The following is a 16476-nucleotide window of genomic DNA, read 5'->3' on the forward strand; positions in this document are numbered from 1 at the left end:
CCCGGACACGTTTCCAGTTTCCAACCCCCTCCAGCCTACGGAGTGATTATATTTCTAAGCTTGTTTCCCCCCTAAATTTCGATTTATTATATCATACTCTCTATGTCCCAGATTAAAAGTCACTTTTTGCCATAAAAATTCGTCCCAGTTTAAAAGTCATTTTTAAAATTTTTCATATTTAGTCATACAATTTTACCCCATTCTTCATCAAAATTACATAAAAATGTCATTATCTACATTAAAATAAATCAAAACAAAAATCAAAAGTCAAAGGGGACCCACCTTCAACCAACTCCATCATCTCACTTCATTTATTACACACTTTACTATCTCACTTCATTTATTACACACTCCACCATCTCACTTTATTTATTACACACTTCAACTCTTTCTTAAAACCCGAACCATAACAATAAGTGACTCTAAATGTGGGACGGAGGAAGTAATCATTACTCCTATTATATTAATTTATTTATTACACCTATAATACCTAATTACCCCTCTATTTAGCCTTACATAATTTATACTCCTTTAGTCCGCTATTATGAGTCTCATTTCTTGGCGATACGGATTTTAAGAAATGTTAAGAAAAATGGGTGAAGAAAACGTTAGTTGAATATTAGTCTCACTTATATATATTAGTTTTAAATAAATTGTGAGTGAAATAAGTTAGTGGAATGTGAGACCTATTATCATTTATGGTAAAAGTGAACCGAGACTCTTATTTCCGAACAGACTAAAATGGAAAAACAAAACTCTTATTCACCGACGATATACTCCCTCCATCCCATAAAAATAAGAATATTTTCCTTTTTGGTTCGTCCCATAATACTCCATTCGTCCCATTTTAAGAGTCTCATTTGAGTTCAACACTAATTTTAAGAAATAGAAAAGGAAAGTTGGTGAAAATGGATAGTGAAATGTGTCTCCTACTTATAAATATTAGTTTTATAATAAATTGTAAGTGTAAAAAAATTAGTGGAATGTGGAACCTATTACTACCATTTATGAAATATTTAAATCGAGACTCCTAAATTGAGATATCCAAAAATGATAAACTGAGACTCTAAAATGGGATGAAGAGTGTAGTATAATTATTTTAAACTACAATCTCAACATTTGATATATTTTGCTATTTTGAATTGTCGGCAATTGAAAGACAGTATTTATCTTTTTCTTTTCAATTTTTATAAATGGATTTATACACCATTAATTCATTATACTTATATTTTATTATACAATTAATATATAAAAATTAGATTCATATTCTACACATTTTTTTCCACATTTTTTTTTATAAAGTTTAGTGTCATTTTTCCGTGATAACCATATCTTATGTGATGTAATAACAAATATAATGTAGCTGGATTTTGTTGTTGGTAAGAAAAACTAAACAAGTACTTAAATTCGTAGTATATCAAGTTCAAAGGTTGTGGAAATTTTTTTTTTTTTTGAAATGTTTCCTGATATTAAACGCCAATATTTCTTATCTTTTTTGTCTGGTCCCAAATAAACGTTCAATTTCACTTTTATATTTTTTATACGTGGATCTCACATTTAATTTCATCTCATTTACATTTATTATAACACTAAGAATGAACTTCAAATTTGATTCTCAAATAATGCACTCTGCACATTTTAGGTCCTTATATTGCGAAAAGTCTCTTATTAGGATTCAATTCAAAATTTAACCTTTTATTCAAAATATATCCGTTACTCAACAGAATTATTCCCTTTTCTTTATATATTTTTTTACCTTCTAATAGTTCCTACATTCATCTTTAAGATAAGCACTAAGACCTCGATTGTAAATTCATAGAGATCTTGCCACGGAAAGGCTCGTCGAGGACTATTTTGCAAGCAACCGCGATTTATTTTTGCACATAGTGAATACATTGGCGGCTTGTAATGAATAATTTAAAAAACAATCACGCAACCTTGTAAGAAGTTCGGGCATCTCCAACAGATACTTACACACCGCATAGTCCACTAGCGGGGGTGCTTGAATTATCTTTAAGGGCATTCGTGAGGCCTTCGGTGTTTAATATTTTAGGTGTGCGGCCACCATTCTATGAACACCAATGTCGTTGAGAGTCGTCTCAATTCTGTCGAACAGAGGTATAACGATATTACAGTATGTCGTACCGTATTTTTGTATATTGCAGTAACAATATGGCAATGGTATATAAAATTTATCATAATGAATTTTTGGTATACCGAATAATTCGGTATAGTAGATGTATGATATTTTTATTATGCCACAATTTTCGGTATGAAAAGAAATATAGTACTCCCTCCGTTCCATAGTAATAGAGTCATTTTGTCATTTTGGTACGTTCCATAGTAATAGAGTCATTTCCCTTTTAAGTAAAAGTCAACACATATTTCCACACCTACTTTACTCTCTTTTACTTTTTTTTTTCTCTTCATCTCTCTACCTTTTTTTATTTTTTACTTTATTCTCCATTTACTTAACTCACCTAACACAATTTTTCTTAATCTTAATCTCCGTGCCGAAAAGAAACGTCTCCATTACTATGGGACGGAGGGGGTAGTATTATCGTTTTGGTGTACTGTACCGCCCCATTTCTAGCCAAAAGGGGTGTTTTAATTTAAGAAAAATATCCTCTTATTTGCGAATGATACAAGTTTTAGTGCGTAATTGATGAGTTAAGAAAGGAGAAAAATAGTTGAAATAGTGTAGTGGATGATAGGATCCATAAATGTTAAAATAAAAGAGAATGAGAAAATATAATTGAAATAGTGTATTTAAACAAAAAAATTCAACCTGTTTCAACGTGGCGGAAGGGAGTATAGTAAAACACACATTTTCTAAGAAATAAATGGAAGTTTGTTGATTGTATTGGCAATGAGATATGGTTGGTTAAAGAAGTAACTCTCTGGCGCCACAATCCCTTAATTTAACTTGGAGAGCATCCTCATCCACCTCATCCACATCGCAGCACTCTCTCCTCCCTCCATCCTGTTGCCAATCCAGCCTCTTCGAGGGCGAGAGGATCCGAATCACGGTGACATTATCAGCAGAACGGCCGCCGGGGCACCCAGGCAGGCCCCGCGGGGACGTTCTTCTGTAGGCGGTGACCCGACCCGGTCCTGGCGCCAAGAAGTATTGACGAGGCGCGTCGCAGGGGCCCGCGGAGACGGGGCGAGCATTGAACATGTACGGCGGCGAGGCGCCCTTCATCCATTGCGCGAAGGTCTCGCGAGGGCGGTAGAGATGGCTCGGAGGGAGAATGGTCTCATATAGCTCGACCGAGTATCCCCACGCGGCCGAGAGAGTCCAGTTGTATTTCTTCAGATAGCATATGCTCTGCTGCAGCAGTCGCGATTCGTCGACTGCTGCAGCTTGCATCAGCAGGTTTAGTGACTCGGCACGGTTGGTCGAGGGGAACAGCGGCTCCACTGCGTCCAGATGGTGGAGTGACACCAGAGGAGAGTGGGGGTGGGCTGATAGCAGCCCTGAGATGTCGCCTGTGAAATCAATCTGCAAACTCATACCACATCGGAGAATGAGGGAAGTTGAAAGATTTGCTAAGATGAATTAAAATACCTAGATATAATAACTATCATAAATTGATAACCGATAACTATGTCAACAAACCTATGTTATGGATGTCAACATAAGTCAACTATATTTAGTTGACATGTCTTCGTGTTGACATAATTATCAGATATCAATTTAAGATAGTTGTCAACCTAACAGGACCATCAATGTACCTGGTGGAAACCTGGCTCATGAGTGAGAGGGACTCCCAAATCAGCAATACAAAATTGGAGAATGAGATCACTTCCATAGAGAAATGGATATCTCTTGAGGCACAAATCCATGTTCTTAGCCATAGCCTTAGCCAGGGGATAGCTCAGGGCATATCCACCTCCACCAAATGCCATCCCAAATGAGTGAACAACATTGCACACAAAGCACTCTGAGTTCATCCCAACATAAAAATACTTGTTGTGATCATACTTTGACAAAACTCCAACCAAGTTGTCAACAAACAAAACTGTGTCATCATCTGTCATCACAAACCACCTAGCCTCCCCTCCCCGCTCCGCCTTGAACGTCTCCTCGATCACCCGGGCCATCCGTATCGCAGATGGAATACGGTGCCTGTTGTACTCCTTGTACCGCGAGTTGTCATCCGAGACACGGTAGGGAGGGTGCATTGCAGGCCATGGCAGGTGCTCCGTAGGGGGACGGTCCAAGAACACGAAGCCTCGGCTCACATTAGGTCTCCACCATGCTTGGATGTAATCTCTTTTGTCTCTCCACCTGTTTGATGAACTAGTAATCCCAAACACCAGATGGCTGACGTTTGTCGAAGAACGTGAATCGCTGCGTCTCCTCCATTTCGGTTGGCTTGACACCAGAATGTAGGTGGCACATACTAAACAAATCACTACATATTTGCATATGTTTTGGTTCAGTCCTCTGGCTCTAGGGAAAGAGAGATTGGAAGGCATCGAGGTAGAGAGTAGATGCTTTAAGTCTTTGGTTTAATTATTTGTTAGTATATATCTTCGTGCAACTTTGTTTGTATAGTGTTTGCTTCATGTGACAAGAGATGAGTGCACACACCATTAATGCTCATCTTAGTGAGACTCATGAGGAAAAACAAACCAATGTATTTTTCTTTACCTTTTGGCAACATGCTTTCCATGCTGTGGCGTGTGCCCCATTCTTGGCTTTTCACTCCATGGAAATCAAAATTAGACATAATTGCACTATTTACTTCCTCAAACCCATGTTAAATTCCAAGTATCCAAACGAAAATTCAACAAAAACAGTTGAGCAAACTTAATACTATAAGCTTTGATCCATGTAGACAAGAAAATCAGCTTCCCACTAAGCTCCTTAACCATCGTAGAAATATTAGAAATGTGGGAAAAACTGTTGAAATATAATTTCACCTGATTGAATTTCCAAACTGAATAGCTGCAAAGATCTGCTCAACCAAGTCATCTTAATAACATATCTAACAATTAATCAGAGAGTAACAAAGTATAATAGAGAAGGAAACTGCCAAGACCTTCATTAGTTTATCAATCAGCCCAAAAATCGAAAAAGTTAGATTGGCTAGGAGGGAGAACCTCAACACACTATATTCACAGAAAATAAAAGGGATAATCAGCTAAGATGTGGAATTGAAGATTTAATTTCATACAGCACAAGTCAAACATTACACAGTCATGCAATAAGATGCTTGATTTGCAGATATTCACGAAACAACAAACATATCCCCTGTACAGGGGAAGCCTTATATTTACCAGAAATGATAGCCGGAAAGCAGCATAAAACTTCACTCAAGATACTAGCTCAGGAAATCCTCAATTATCCATTTCAGCTGCCAGCAGTAAAGACAAATCACATTAAGCCAGTCTCAGAAGTACATTCACATGAAACCAAGCTATGTCTAGCACTAAAGAAAATTAATATGCGAACAATCCAATAAATAATTGTGCAAAATAGTTATATTTATAAAATGTAAAACATTTAATTATGGTAAATTTGATATAACTCAAATATAAACATGATCAAATATTAATATTTGAAATTTGTGCAAAATGAAACATATTTCAAGAAATTTTGAAGTTTCTAATTTATTTATCTATTAGTAGATTAATAAAAAAATAATATATAATTTGTATATTTAATACTCCTTCCGTCTTCAAAAAATAGACAACTTTGTAAATAACACCGATTTTAATGTATAATTGGTAAAGTAATAAAGAGATGGAACAAGTAAGAGAGAGAAAAGAAAAAGATAGCGGAAGTAGTGTTAGTGTATTGTAAGTCCACATTTATAATATAAATGAAGAGTAGAATTATTATTTGTTGAAAACTTTCTATATTATAAAAATAATCAATGAAGTGTTGAATTATGAGTCAAACATAGAATAATAGAAATTTTATTGGGTTTTAGGGCCAACCTATCAGCTCAAAAAACGCCAAAATGACAGACCCGGCCGGGTGGAATTAATCCAAATTCACCCGTCCGGGTGAAAGTTTCTGGACTCTCGCAAGCTTAAGCATGCCACCCGACCGGGTGGAATTATAGGGTAATAATTCACCCGGCCGCGTGAGATTTTCTGGACAGCGCAGTGTTCGTATAACGACCATAACTTCTTATAAGGAACTTCGATTGAGGCGTGCAAGATACCCACGTGAAGCTCTTTCGAACACTCTTCAGTAAATATTGTCTCAAACCAAGGCTGTTGCACATCCACATATTTTGAACCTTTTTCTACACATTATTAACAAAATAGTCAACATACCAACATAATAGAGAAATAGATATAAACACGCCTAATAATAGACGAAATATGCTCAAATTCATATGAAACCACCATCTAAAACCATGTAAAATCCAAGTATGTCACATTCAACTAACTTTTTCAACTCTCTTTTCTTCACATATCTTAAAACTCGTACCGACTCAGATGTGGGCGTCATTTGGTGGATGGAAGGAGTAGCTTTTATTACTCCTCTGTCCTACTTTGTCAGTCCTGGTTTACCATTTTTGGGTGCCCCATTTTAGGAGTTATGGTTGAAACATTCCATAAATGGTAATAAACCTTCCATTCCACAACTCTTTTTCCATTCATATTTTATTATAAAATTAATATATAAAAGTAGTACCCACATTCAACCATTATTCACCAGCTTTCCTTTATATTTTCTAAAACTCATGTCGAACACAAATGAGACTCCTAAAGTGGGATAGAAGGAGTATTTATTTAATAGGCAAATCGGACAGAATTTGACTTGTGACATGGGTACTGCTGAAATTGAGAGGTACATGTTCGATTGAGTTAGACATGGAGAAATGGTTCTCGGTTCTCGGTTAAGCTTGAACCGGAAAAATAAGGTTAGGGTTTGGTTTTGGTTAATAGGTTTTAGCTAATTTCGGTTCTCGGTTCTAACCGACAACCGAGAGGTTAGAACTGAATAACCAATATTTTTTTATATATTTAATTTTAAATTTCTTATATTGATTTTAGTTTTGTTATTAATTTCAGTTTTGAAAAGTAAAAAATAAATGAAAAAGTAAAAACTCTACCTATAGAAGTAGCCAATATGAATATTTTAGTATTTAAATTTGGTAGTGTATGTTTGTGATGATATTATGGTAACTATTATTAAAACCATCAATATTCTACCGATATGAATATATGATTACGATTTAGGAATTTTGTATTTAATGTTTAACAATTTGAAGTCTTAAATTTGAAGATTGAACATTATGGATCATATCCCAGCGCATGCAAACAATTTTTTTTTATTGTCTGTCACTTAATTTTAGTTCCTTTGGTAGAACCGAATAACCTGTCGGCCAGTACCGATCGGTTCCTCAAATAATCGAACCGACTTAAGGTTTGGTTTCGGTTCTTGAATTTGGAAAAAAAATGGATTCGGTTAACCGACTTATCGATTCGGTTCTAACCAAATCCCCACCCTAGATTGAGTTGTGATGAGCGGTGGCATATACATATACTGATATACATTCCATCATGGACGGATCTAATGTGCAAGGAGGAGGGGCAAATGCCCTCCTTCAAAATTTCATACCAATGTATAAATTCTATTATAGAAAAAAATTAATATTAGTTTCTTCTTTAAATGCCCCTCCTCAAACACTTTGAATATCCCCATATTTATTTTTGCCCCTTCAATGATCATTTTCTGGATCCATCCCTGCATTCCATGCGTTTGGAGTTGACAATACCATTCCATTTCTCTATACTACATATTGACACACTACATTTTGTGAAGCTAACATGTTAGATTGATATTTAAATATGACCTTTTCCAAGTACTCCCATCGTTTAATTTGGACGAATGTTATCTTATGGATGGGTCCTGCCCTTTCTATTCACCACAAGAATAGAATATCTACCAAATTTCCTTAGTAATACGACAATTATATTATAAAGGATCCAAATATCATTTTGTTCTCTATTTTTGAATGAAAAATCATAACTCTACCAGTATGTCAAATTATAAATTAAGATCTATATTGACTTTCTTCTTAATAATTATACTTCCTTACAAATTAAAACTACTACTCTCCCGTCTCAAAAAATCTGAACAATATGAGATTTTATATAGTACTACTGTATTGTTTTGTATGCTAAATAAAAAGAGAATAAAATATATAAACAAAAATAAATTAAGTATAATATTATTTTTATTTTAAAAATAAGTTATTTGTTACTTTAATATTATATGAAAAAAGAATAACGAGTCATCTTTGACAAAAGATCCTTGAAATGGCAATTCCAACTCAAATTGTCATGAATCCTTAATTTTGTAACATCACATTGATATCTTGTTGAAATATTGGTTTGCAATTTTAAATATCAAGTAAATGAAATTCCAACCGCAGTCTTAACCTTAAAGAATCTTTTAGCTTATTTTGTAGATGAAATAAAATCATAACTATAGTGTCAGTTGAAATGTCTGATTCTAATCTGTAACTAATTGATTTTCTTCCACTAAATAACAAATACTCCCCCCATCCCCAGATAATTCGATCCAATATTTCATTTCGAGCCGTCCCACATAATTTGTCCCACTTCACTTTTACCATTTTTGATAGTGGACTCCATATTCCACTAATTCATTTCTACTCACATTTTATTATAAAACTAATATTTTAAAAGTAGGACACATATCCCACCTTTTTCAACTTACTTTTCATTAGATTTCTTAAAACTCGTGTCAGGTCAAAGTGTCCTAAATTATCTGGGTTGGAGGGAGTAGTAAAATGGAATGTTTTAATTGAGACACTGAAAATATATTCACAATTTAGCATATATTTGGAATACTATTGTACCAAATTAAAATGTTAGGGGTATAAAATATTTTTTTTCGTATAAAAAAAAATCCAAACTAACATATTCAAAATCTGTTTCTTGTACAGTGTGTAAAAATGGCTCTAAACTGTGCTCCGCCATTGCTAAATCTCAAGCTCTGGAACAAGAACCAACAAGCCAATTTCTGCGTCGCCAAGAGATCAAATGCTGTCAGCGGCAGAAACGCTCTTCTCCGGGGTTCTCACAGTCGCTCAATTTTGGCTAATCATAACGGATTTAGAATGCATTTTGTGCGCCCTACTGCTAAACGCAACCTCACGAAGGTAACGAGACAGTTTTCTTTTACTTCGTTCCTAATTTTGGTCAATTGGAGTTGAATTCATTTAGAATCTTAGCTACGGAGTATAATTTTACTTTTGTTTATTTTTTTTTTGGCTGGAAGGTTGGAGCTTCTTCGGATGAAGCTCAATCATTGAATTCTGAGCAGGAGGACTTTGCTTGGTCTTCTGTTTTGTTACCGTAAGTCTTTCTATTTTTTATTTGTTTTCATTCTCTTGTAATTGAATATGTGAAGGTGTTATGTGTTCCAACTTCTAATCTAGGCAAACTTAGCACATTTGGTTTGAAGTTTAACTTAAATGTGTGTCTCTTCAGTGTGCGGAATAATGGAAAAAGAATTCTAAATAAGTTTTTTTTTTGTGTACCGGTTATCAAAAGAAGACTTTACTCTGTTTTGCAATTGAAATGGTTTACACGATTTAAATTATACATATAATTTGGGCTCAGTTGAGATTAACAATACTATGGTAGCATAAAACCTGCAACTTAGGATACTTAATGCACTGTAGCATATAACTATGATGGTTTTTAAGCTTGTTTTGGATTTAACAGGCAGTGCGACATTTGATGATTCTATGAAACTGTGGGAATATATATATTGTGCATACATTTCTTTTTTCTTTTTGTGATGGTTCGACTTTATTGTTAGATTTCTATTCCCTGCCTTGGGGGGTTTGTTATTTGGCTATGACATTGGTGCCACCTCTGGAGCTGCAATTTCGCTGCAGGTAACATTCGCTCTTTGCGCACTCTAAAGCTTGACGACTTATTGTTATTCTTATTTTGGTTTTACAGTCACCTGAGCTCAGTGGTACCAACTGGTTCAACCTTTCAGCTATTCAGCTTGGTTTAGTGGTATGCTTTAAGATTATATGGCACTCCTGGTATCTGTTGAGATGGCATATTTTTCATTGTTTCTTCTATTTTGTGTTTTGGCTTTTCGAATGAAGGTTAGCGGCTCCCTTTATGGTGCTCTTTTTGGTTCGCTCATTGTATATCCCCTGGCTGATTTCCTCGGTACTTTTTATTGAGTAACATTATTTTAGTTATTTATTTGAATATCATAAAAATGTAATCAGTCTTTTGGTTGAGTAAATCTAGGAAGGAATAGAGAACTTATCATTGCCTCCCTCCTTTATTTGAGTGGTGGTCTGTTGACCGCCTATGCTCCTGGCCTCGGAGTTCTCTTGATAGGACGATGCTTATATGGTCTTGGTATTGGCATGGTGAGCTTTCTAAGTTTTTTTCTTGAACGTACATGGAATCTATTTTCCATTTGTTAATCAAACAAAAATGGCAGGCAATGCATGGGGCTCCCCTTTATATTGCAGAGACATGTCCATCTCAGATTCGGGGCACTTTAATATCTCTAAAGGAGCTTTTCATAGTTCTCGGGATATTGGTAACAACCTTTTACCATTATCAATTATGATCGGCGGTGTATATTGTGTACATAAGCTAAATCTTGAAGAATGATCTTCAACGCAGTTAGGCTACTTTGTTGGTAGTTTCGAAATCAATGCTGTTGGAGGGTGGCGTTACATGTTTGGATTCAGTGCCCCAATCGCATTGGTCATGGGCCTAGGGATGTGGAGTCTCCCTCAATCTCCACGATGGTTGCTTCTTAGGGCTGTTCAAGGTAAAGCGTCCTTGCAAGAATACAAGGAAAAAGCTGTGCTTGCGCTGAATAAACTGAGAGGCCGATCAACTGATGATAAAGCATCTGAGAAACAAATTGAAGAAACCATTGTTTCCTTGAAAACTGCATACAGTGGTCAGGATTCAGAAGGAAGTTTTCTTGAGGTTTTTCAGGGCCCAAGTCTGAAAGCCTTCATAATTGGTGGAGGATTGGTCCTTTTTCAGCAGGTTTAATGGCATGCTTCCAGTACATATCTAAGCTGTTGTCTGAGTATAATTTCTCATGATGCGTATTCTGTAAAATTTATCAGATTACTGGGCAACCAAGTGTTTTGTACTATGCAGGTCCAATTCTTCAGGTACTCCACTTCTATTGGTTTGAACTGATCTCTATTTTCTCATATCTTCCATAATTATTGGATGTTCTTTTTGAGATATTGGTTTGTGAAATCTGTCATTTGTCCTAAGACTGCTGGATTTGCTGCTGCTGCTGATGCGACAAAACTCTCAGTTGTTGTGGGGGTATTTAAGGTACGCGTAAGCAAAATGATTTTCACATGGTAACCTTTTTTTATTTGCCTTTATCAAATAAACTTCCCATCGTAGGTAACCGAGTCTAACCGGTGTCTTCTTCTTTTTGCAGTTGCTCATGACTGGAGTAGCTGTCCTGAAGGTTGATGATCTAGGAAGAAGACCCCTGTTAATAGGAGGGGTTGGTGGACTTGTATGTAACTTGCTATCATTGTTGATTTTGTAAACGACTAAACAGTCATACTACAAATGGATTTCAAGTGATTATAGTTATAGTTGGTAATATGAAGTGAACTATATTTAACTTTTACGCCCTATCACATTGATCACAGGCTTTGTCTCTGCTGCTGCTTTCTGCCTACTACAAATTCTTAGGAGGGTATCCTCTGCTCGCTGTAGCTGCATTGCTTCTCTACGTCGGTTGCTATCAGGTGATTGTGTTGCATGTGGATGGTGCTTAAGCTTAACACTGAAATATGATCGTCTCAACCATGTACAACAAACCACTAATTTGTTGTTGGTTGGAATCCCAGATATCATTTGGACCTATCAGTTGGCTTATGGTGTCCGAGATATTCCCTAGTCGGACAAGAGGAAAGGGTACCAGCCTTGCAGTACTAACGAATTTTGGTTCAAACGCTATAGTAACCTTTGCATTCTCCCCGTTGAAGGTACTGAGAGCACTCCCATCCTTATGAATTTAAGTGCATTGCTTTCTAGAATTCAAATTTTATCTGGGAAGGAGATGATATTGTAAAAAGAATAACATGTGCAATTCTGCAGGAGTTACTTGGAGCTGAAAATCTGTTCCTTCTATTTGGAGCAATCGCTATCCTCTCGCTAGCATTTGTCATAGTCTATGTTCCTGAGACCAAAGGGTTGAGCTTGGAAGAAATTGAATCCAAACTGTCGGAGTGAAAATCTTTAATTTGGCAGCTGTGGCTATCATTGCAGGTTTCGGTTCCTTGACGTTTTTATATAAATGCGTACATATTACTTCCTATGTTGACATTTTAGACTCGCCACTATACTCTTTTATTGAGTTGAACTAAATATTCTGCAAGTGATGTAATGCAACCTTTGATGAGATTAGTTAATAAATAAATATCATTTTGTTTAGTATGTTGTTTAGAAATTTAACTCTTCAGAAGGAGAATATGATATCAATTTACAAATCTAGATCAGAAACTGAAAGGCACACAAAAATTGTTAACTAATGGGAAGGAAATGAAAGTATTCGAAATTTACAGCCAACGCCGGAAAGAACTATGTGACCATTAACTTGAATGTGAGATTGTTTAGTGATTATTGCTCAAATGTTGAATAGTCTAAGTATTTCTTTTGTTGAATCGGAATCACTAATTATCAGCAGAAAATATTTAATTACTATGCAAATTTCTGATACAGTAAAACCCCAAAAAGTAAATGCAGGAAGACAGTAAGATACTAAGTTGGTGAGGAGCAATGTATTGATAGCATACTCTCATCTTACCATTATCAGTTTTCTGCAATTATGGATGAGCTTTTGACATGCAGAAGCATGCATGTTACTAGTATTCTGATACGGTCAGGAAATGGAAAGTTTACAAGAGGGGAGAAAGGGAAGTGGTCTGGCCAAGCTCCAACAGCTAGAGGAATTCTCGAGAGAAGTTGTTAGCAAGAATATCTCCATTAGTTAGGCTGTTATTTCAGTTTCCTATTTTTAAGTATTTTGAATTTCGTAATTTGAATTCATAGTTATAGAGTAGTCTATAAATAGGGAGAAGCGAAGAGAGGAAACGATCTCTGAAGCAGATCATATTTTGGACGACTCGGTCGTAGGCCTCCTTGTGAGGATTGTGTTTCTTTTCCCATTCATTTTCAGAAATAATATTCTTGAGTCCTCTTCCCTTCAATCAGTGTTTACATTCTAGCACATCTCGTGCTAAATCAAATTGAGTGGCCTTTACTCCTAACAATTGGTGCGGTGAACGTGGACTCGGACGGACTCGCGACTGGAGGAGTTGGAGAAGGCAACGGAAGATCTGGCGAACAGCAAGACGGTGTTGGAAGCAGCGGTCGAGGAACTTAATGCCCAGTTCCGCCGCGCCGACGAACAAGCGACCGCCATGCTCACGGAGATGCGTGCAGGGTTCGCTGCACTCAAACTGCAGAGCAAGACAGTACCTGAGGACGACGCAACATCAGCAACTCCGGAGACCAATTCGGCAACAATAGGTGCCACATCAGCATTCCCCATGCCCACTTTTGATGGCACAGAGGCCCTTGCGTGGCTAGCAAGGGCAGAGCAATATTTTCTGATCTCGGAGACTTCACTCGAGAAACGGGTGGGCGTCGCCATGGTGGCACTGGCGGGCCCAGCCCTTCCCTGGTACCAGCTGCTGCGGAAACGGATTCCCGACCTCACTTGGGCCCGGTTCGCACGGGAGTTAATGAAACGTTTCGGGGGGAATGGAGCCCTGGACGAATACAAGGCTTTAGCGGCTGTACGACACACAGGTTCTCTCGCTGAATATGTAGCAGCTTTCGAAGCACGTCTCGCACAAGTTCCGAATATATCATGCCATCAATATTTGGGGTTCTTTATGGCAGCCCTTCGCCCTGAGGTCCGCCTCCAGATGAAGGCCGCCAAGATCACTTCCTACGAGGATGCCGTCGAACTAGCTTTGGACATCGACATGCTGGCAACAGCCCAACCTTCGCGGTCAGCGCCGGCCCTCTCCCACAATCCGATGCCTGCCTACACAGGTCAACCGGGACGCTCATTCTCGAAGGGGCACTCGCACTCCCCCTCTCAATTTTCTTCCACCGGTTCCTCCCGCCCAGTTTCCAAACGTTTCCGAAACGTGTCGCCGGAGGAATATCGGAAGCATATCGCGGCTGGTACCTGTGTCAAGTGCGGCCTAAAGTTTGGGCCAACCCACAGATGTCCTCCTAAGACCATCAATGTTCTTATCTGCGAGGACAACGACGGAACCGAGGATGACAATGAGTTCGACGACACGGAGGAAGTGGATGCAAAAGTGGAGTTGCAGCTGTCCGAATTATCTCTAAATGGGCTTGATACATCCAATACCATGAAGCTATTTGGGGAGATCAGTTCATGGAAAATTAAGGTGATGGTGGATACTGGCGCCAGCCACTGTTTTATTTCTGAGCAGCTCGCGCAGCAGCTGCAGTTTCCCGTCACTCCCACGGCGCCATATTCAGTTATTTTGGGAAATGGGACCACTCGCCGAGCAGCAGGGATTTGTCGCGGAGTTCCGCTGGTCTTGGAAAAGGAAATGTTTGCGGTATCATGCTACATTTTTCCACTCCGGAATATAGATATTATCTTGGGAGTACCATGGCTCGCGTCCCTCGGTAATGTGATGGCTAACTGGCAGAATTCCTCTATGATTTTTGCAGTAGACGGCCGTACAGTTTCCATTAAAGGTGACCCAACTCTTATGCGGCGTGCGTGTTCAACGCAGGATCCTTGGATGAAGAGGACTGTTGCTGGGTCCTCCGATATGTCGAAACAGAGACGACGCCCGTCCTATTCGGGATTGACGACGCATTGCCACCAGATGCCCGATCCCAGCTGCTGCAGCTCGTGTCGGAATTTCCATCTATCACGCAGTCAGCAGGCTGCCTGCCCCCCAGCCGTAGCGTGGACCACCAAATTCCACTATTACCAGGTAAGGAACCGGTATCAGTCAGGCCATATCGTTATAATCACTTGCAGAAAGATAAGATGGAAAAATTAGTCGCCGAGATGCTTGAGTCGGGAGTAATACAGCCGAGCACCAGCCCCTAGTTCAGCCCGGTGCTGCTCGTCCGCAAGAAGGATGGCTCGTGGCGATTTTGCGTCAATTATAGGGAATTGAACAAGCGTACTGTTCCAGATAAGTACCCCATTCTGATAATTCAGGAGTTACTAGACGAATTGCATGGCGCGCGTTGGTTCAGCAAAATTGACTTAAAGGCGGGTTATCACCAGATCCGCGTGGTTGCCGCGGATATCCATAAGACAGCGTTCCGCACGCATTCGGGCCATTACGAGTTTCTCGTCATGCCCTTCGGCCTAACCAACGCCCCAGCCACTTTTCAGAGCTTGATGAACGATATATTCCTGCCATCCTTGCGCAAGTTCGTCCTGGATTTCTTTGACGACATCTTGATTTACAGCAAATCGTGGGAGGCCCATTGTAACAGCCCGACATTTCTAGGGTATAATAAATGCGGCGACTGCTACTTAGGCGAACTTAAAAGCAACAAGAACAGAGACTAGGGTTTCAATTAAAGAGATTTACCGAGTATTTAAAGAAGATCAAGACAATAAGTCAACGGCTAACTTACGAGAATCAAGAATAAATATATATAATAGACTAAGCTCAAAAGTCAAAGGTTTTAATGTAACTCCAACAAAACGCCACAATTCACCCTATTCTAACTCGAAGAAAATAAGTTTAAAACAACCAAAGATAATAGTTTCAAATATTCAGCGGAAGCATTTCCAAGAGGAAGCGAAGCCATGTATGAAGACACGACTACACTAAAAAAAACCCAACCATCCATATTATTCGATTCAATCTTCTCAACACCACCGACCGCCCATCGCCGCTCAACCTGCACATAGGGAAAACACATGCAGGGCTGAGTATTTTAAACATACTCAGTGGACTCATGCCAAAACATTTTATAGTTATGCCACCCTTACCAAAGTGAACTCGAGGTTTTGCATTTATTTAAAGATAAGCATCGAGTATCACAAAATATATAATGGACTGGCAAGTCAAACAATACCTCCCATTTTCTCATCATTTCCACAATCACAATCACAATCATTCCATAGTGCGACGAAAGTGTGGCCACACTTTTCGCCCACGAGACCGGCCGACTAGTAAGGACGGCTCCCGATCCCACCGTGTACACTAGCCTGGTAGGGTTTGCGGCCACTACTCGGACCCGAGTCGTTTATATAGCCCACTTTGTAGCCTAATGGAGCGTACTCACAATCTAGGCATCAGGCACTCACAATATCTAAAATAATTTATAGGCATGACATAACAGTTCAGTCCACCCTTATTTCTCCAACATCATAAATTTGCATATAGAAGAGTTTAAGAATAAAGCCCACCTCGATTT

General features: G+C 38.4%; 3 protein-coding genes across 4 annotated transcripts; 2 read left to right on the forward strand and 1 right to left on the reverse strand.

The window, feature by feature from the left end:
* Positions 1-2738: 2738 nt before the first annotated feature.
* On the reverse strand, positions 2739-5375 carry LOC125219793. 2 transcript variants are annotated; one of them, XM_048121859.1, is made up of 5 exons: positions 5052-5375; positions 4933-4967; positions 4661-4707; positions 3739-4421; positions 2739-3505 (listed from the first exon to the last, which is right to left on the reverse strand). In XM_048121859.1, exons 1-5 carry the CDS (start codon positions 5055-5057, stop codon positions 2885-2887), a joined length of 1392 nt encoding a protein of 463 aa, XP_047977816.1. In that variant the 5' UTR covers positions 5058-5375; the 3' UTR covers positions 2739-2884. The 2 variants fall into 2 exon arrangements, with proteins under 2 accessions (XP_047977816.1, XP_047977817.1); XM_048121860.1 differs by lacking the exon at positions 4933-4967 and having other exon boundaries at positions 5290-5302.
* A 3547-nt stretch (positions 5376-8922) lies between these two features.
* LOC125217991 (D-xylose-proton symporter-like 3, chloroplastic) lies at positions 8923-12465 on the forward strand. The gene is made up of 14 exons (XM_048119578.1): positions 8923-9161; positions 9281-9357; positions 9827-9905; positions 9973-10032; positions 10128-10194; positions 10279-10403; positions 10478-10579; positions 10666-11043; positions 11127-11174; positions 11284-11346; positions 11459-11539; positions 11679-11777; positions 11880-12017; positions 12130-12465. Exons 1-14 carry the CDS (start codon positions 8955-8957, stop codon positions 12262-12264), a joined length of 1659 nt encoding a protein of 552 aa, XP_047975535.1. The 5' UTR covers positions 8923-8954; the 3' UTR covers positions 12265-12465.
* A 1001-nt stretch (positions 12466-13466) lies between these two features.
* Positions 13467-15619, forward strand: LOC125221112. Its single transcript, XM_048123238.1, has 2 exons — positions 13467-15026; positions 15260-15619. The coding sequence occupies exons 1-2, from the start codon at positions 13467-13469 to the stop codon at positions 15617-15619; spliced, it is 1920 nt and encodes a 639-aa protein (XP_047979195.1).
* Positions 15620-16476: the final 857 nt, after the last annotated feature.

This window comes from Salvia hispanica, chromosome 4 (assembly GCF_023119035.1).
Source record: "Salvia hispanica cultivar TCC Black 2014 chromosome 4, UniMelb_Shisp_WGS_1.0, whole genome shotgun sequence".
NCBI lineage: Eukaryota > Viridiplantae > Streptophyta > Magnoliopsida > Lamiales > Lamiaceae > Salvia > Salvia hispanica.

What these genes read in the sequence shown, in the direction of transcription:
- LOC125217991 (XM_048119578.1), top strand. Translation starts at nt 8,955, where the DNA reads ATGGCTCTAAACTGTGCTCCGCCATTGCTAAATCTCAAGCTCTGGAAC. An exon ending in CTAAACGCAACCTCACGAAG is followed by an intron (nt 9,162 to 9,280) that starts GTAACGAGACAG and finishes TTTGGCTGGAAG; the next exon opens with GTTGGAGCTTCTTCGGATGA. An exon ending in GATTGGTCCTTTTTCAGCAG is followed by an intron (nt 11,044 to 11,126) that starts GTTTAATGGCAT and finishes AAAATTTATCAG; the next exon opens with ATTACTGGGCAACCAAGTGT.
- LOC125221112 (XM_048123238.1), top strand. Translation starts at nt 13,467, where the DNA reads ATGCGTGCAGGGTTCGCTGCACTCAAACTGCAGAGCAAGACAGTACCT. An exon ending in CCAAATTCCACTATTACCAG is followed by an intron (nt 15,027 to 15,259) that starts GTAAGGAACCGG and finishes CTGATAATTCAG; the next exon opens with GAGTTACTAGACGAATTGCA.
- LOC125219793 (XM_048121859.1), bottom strand. An exon ending in GGAAAGCATGTTGCCAAAAG is followed by an intron (nt 4,422 to 4,660) that starts GTAAAGAAAAAT and finishes GCAAATATGTAG; the next exon opens with TGATTTGTTTAGTATGTGCC. An exon ending in ATGAGCCAGGTTTCCACCAG is followed by an intron (nt 3,506 to 3,738) that starts GTACATTGATGG and finishes ATGAGTTTGCAG; the next exon opens with ATTGATTTCACAGGCGACAT.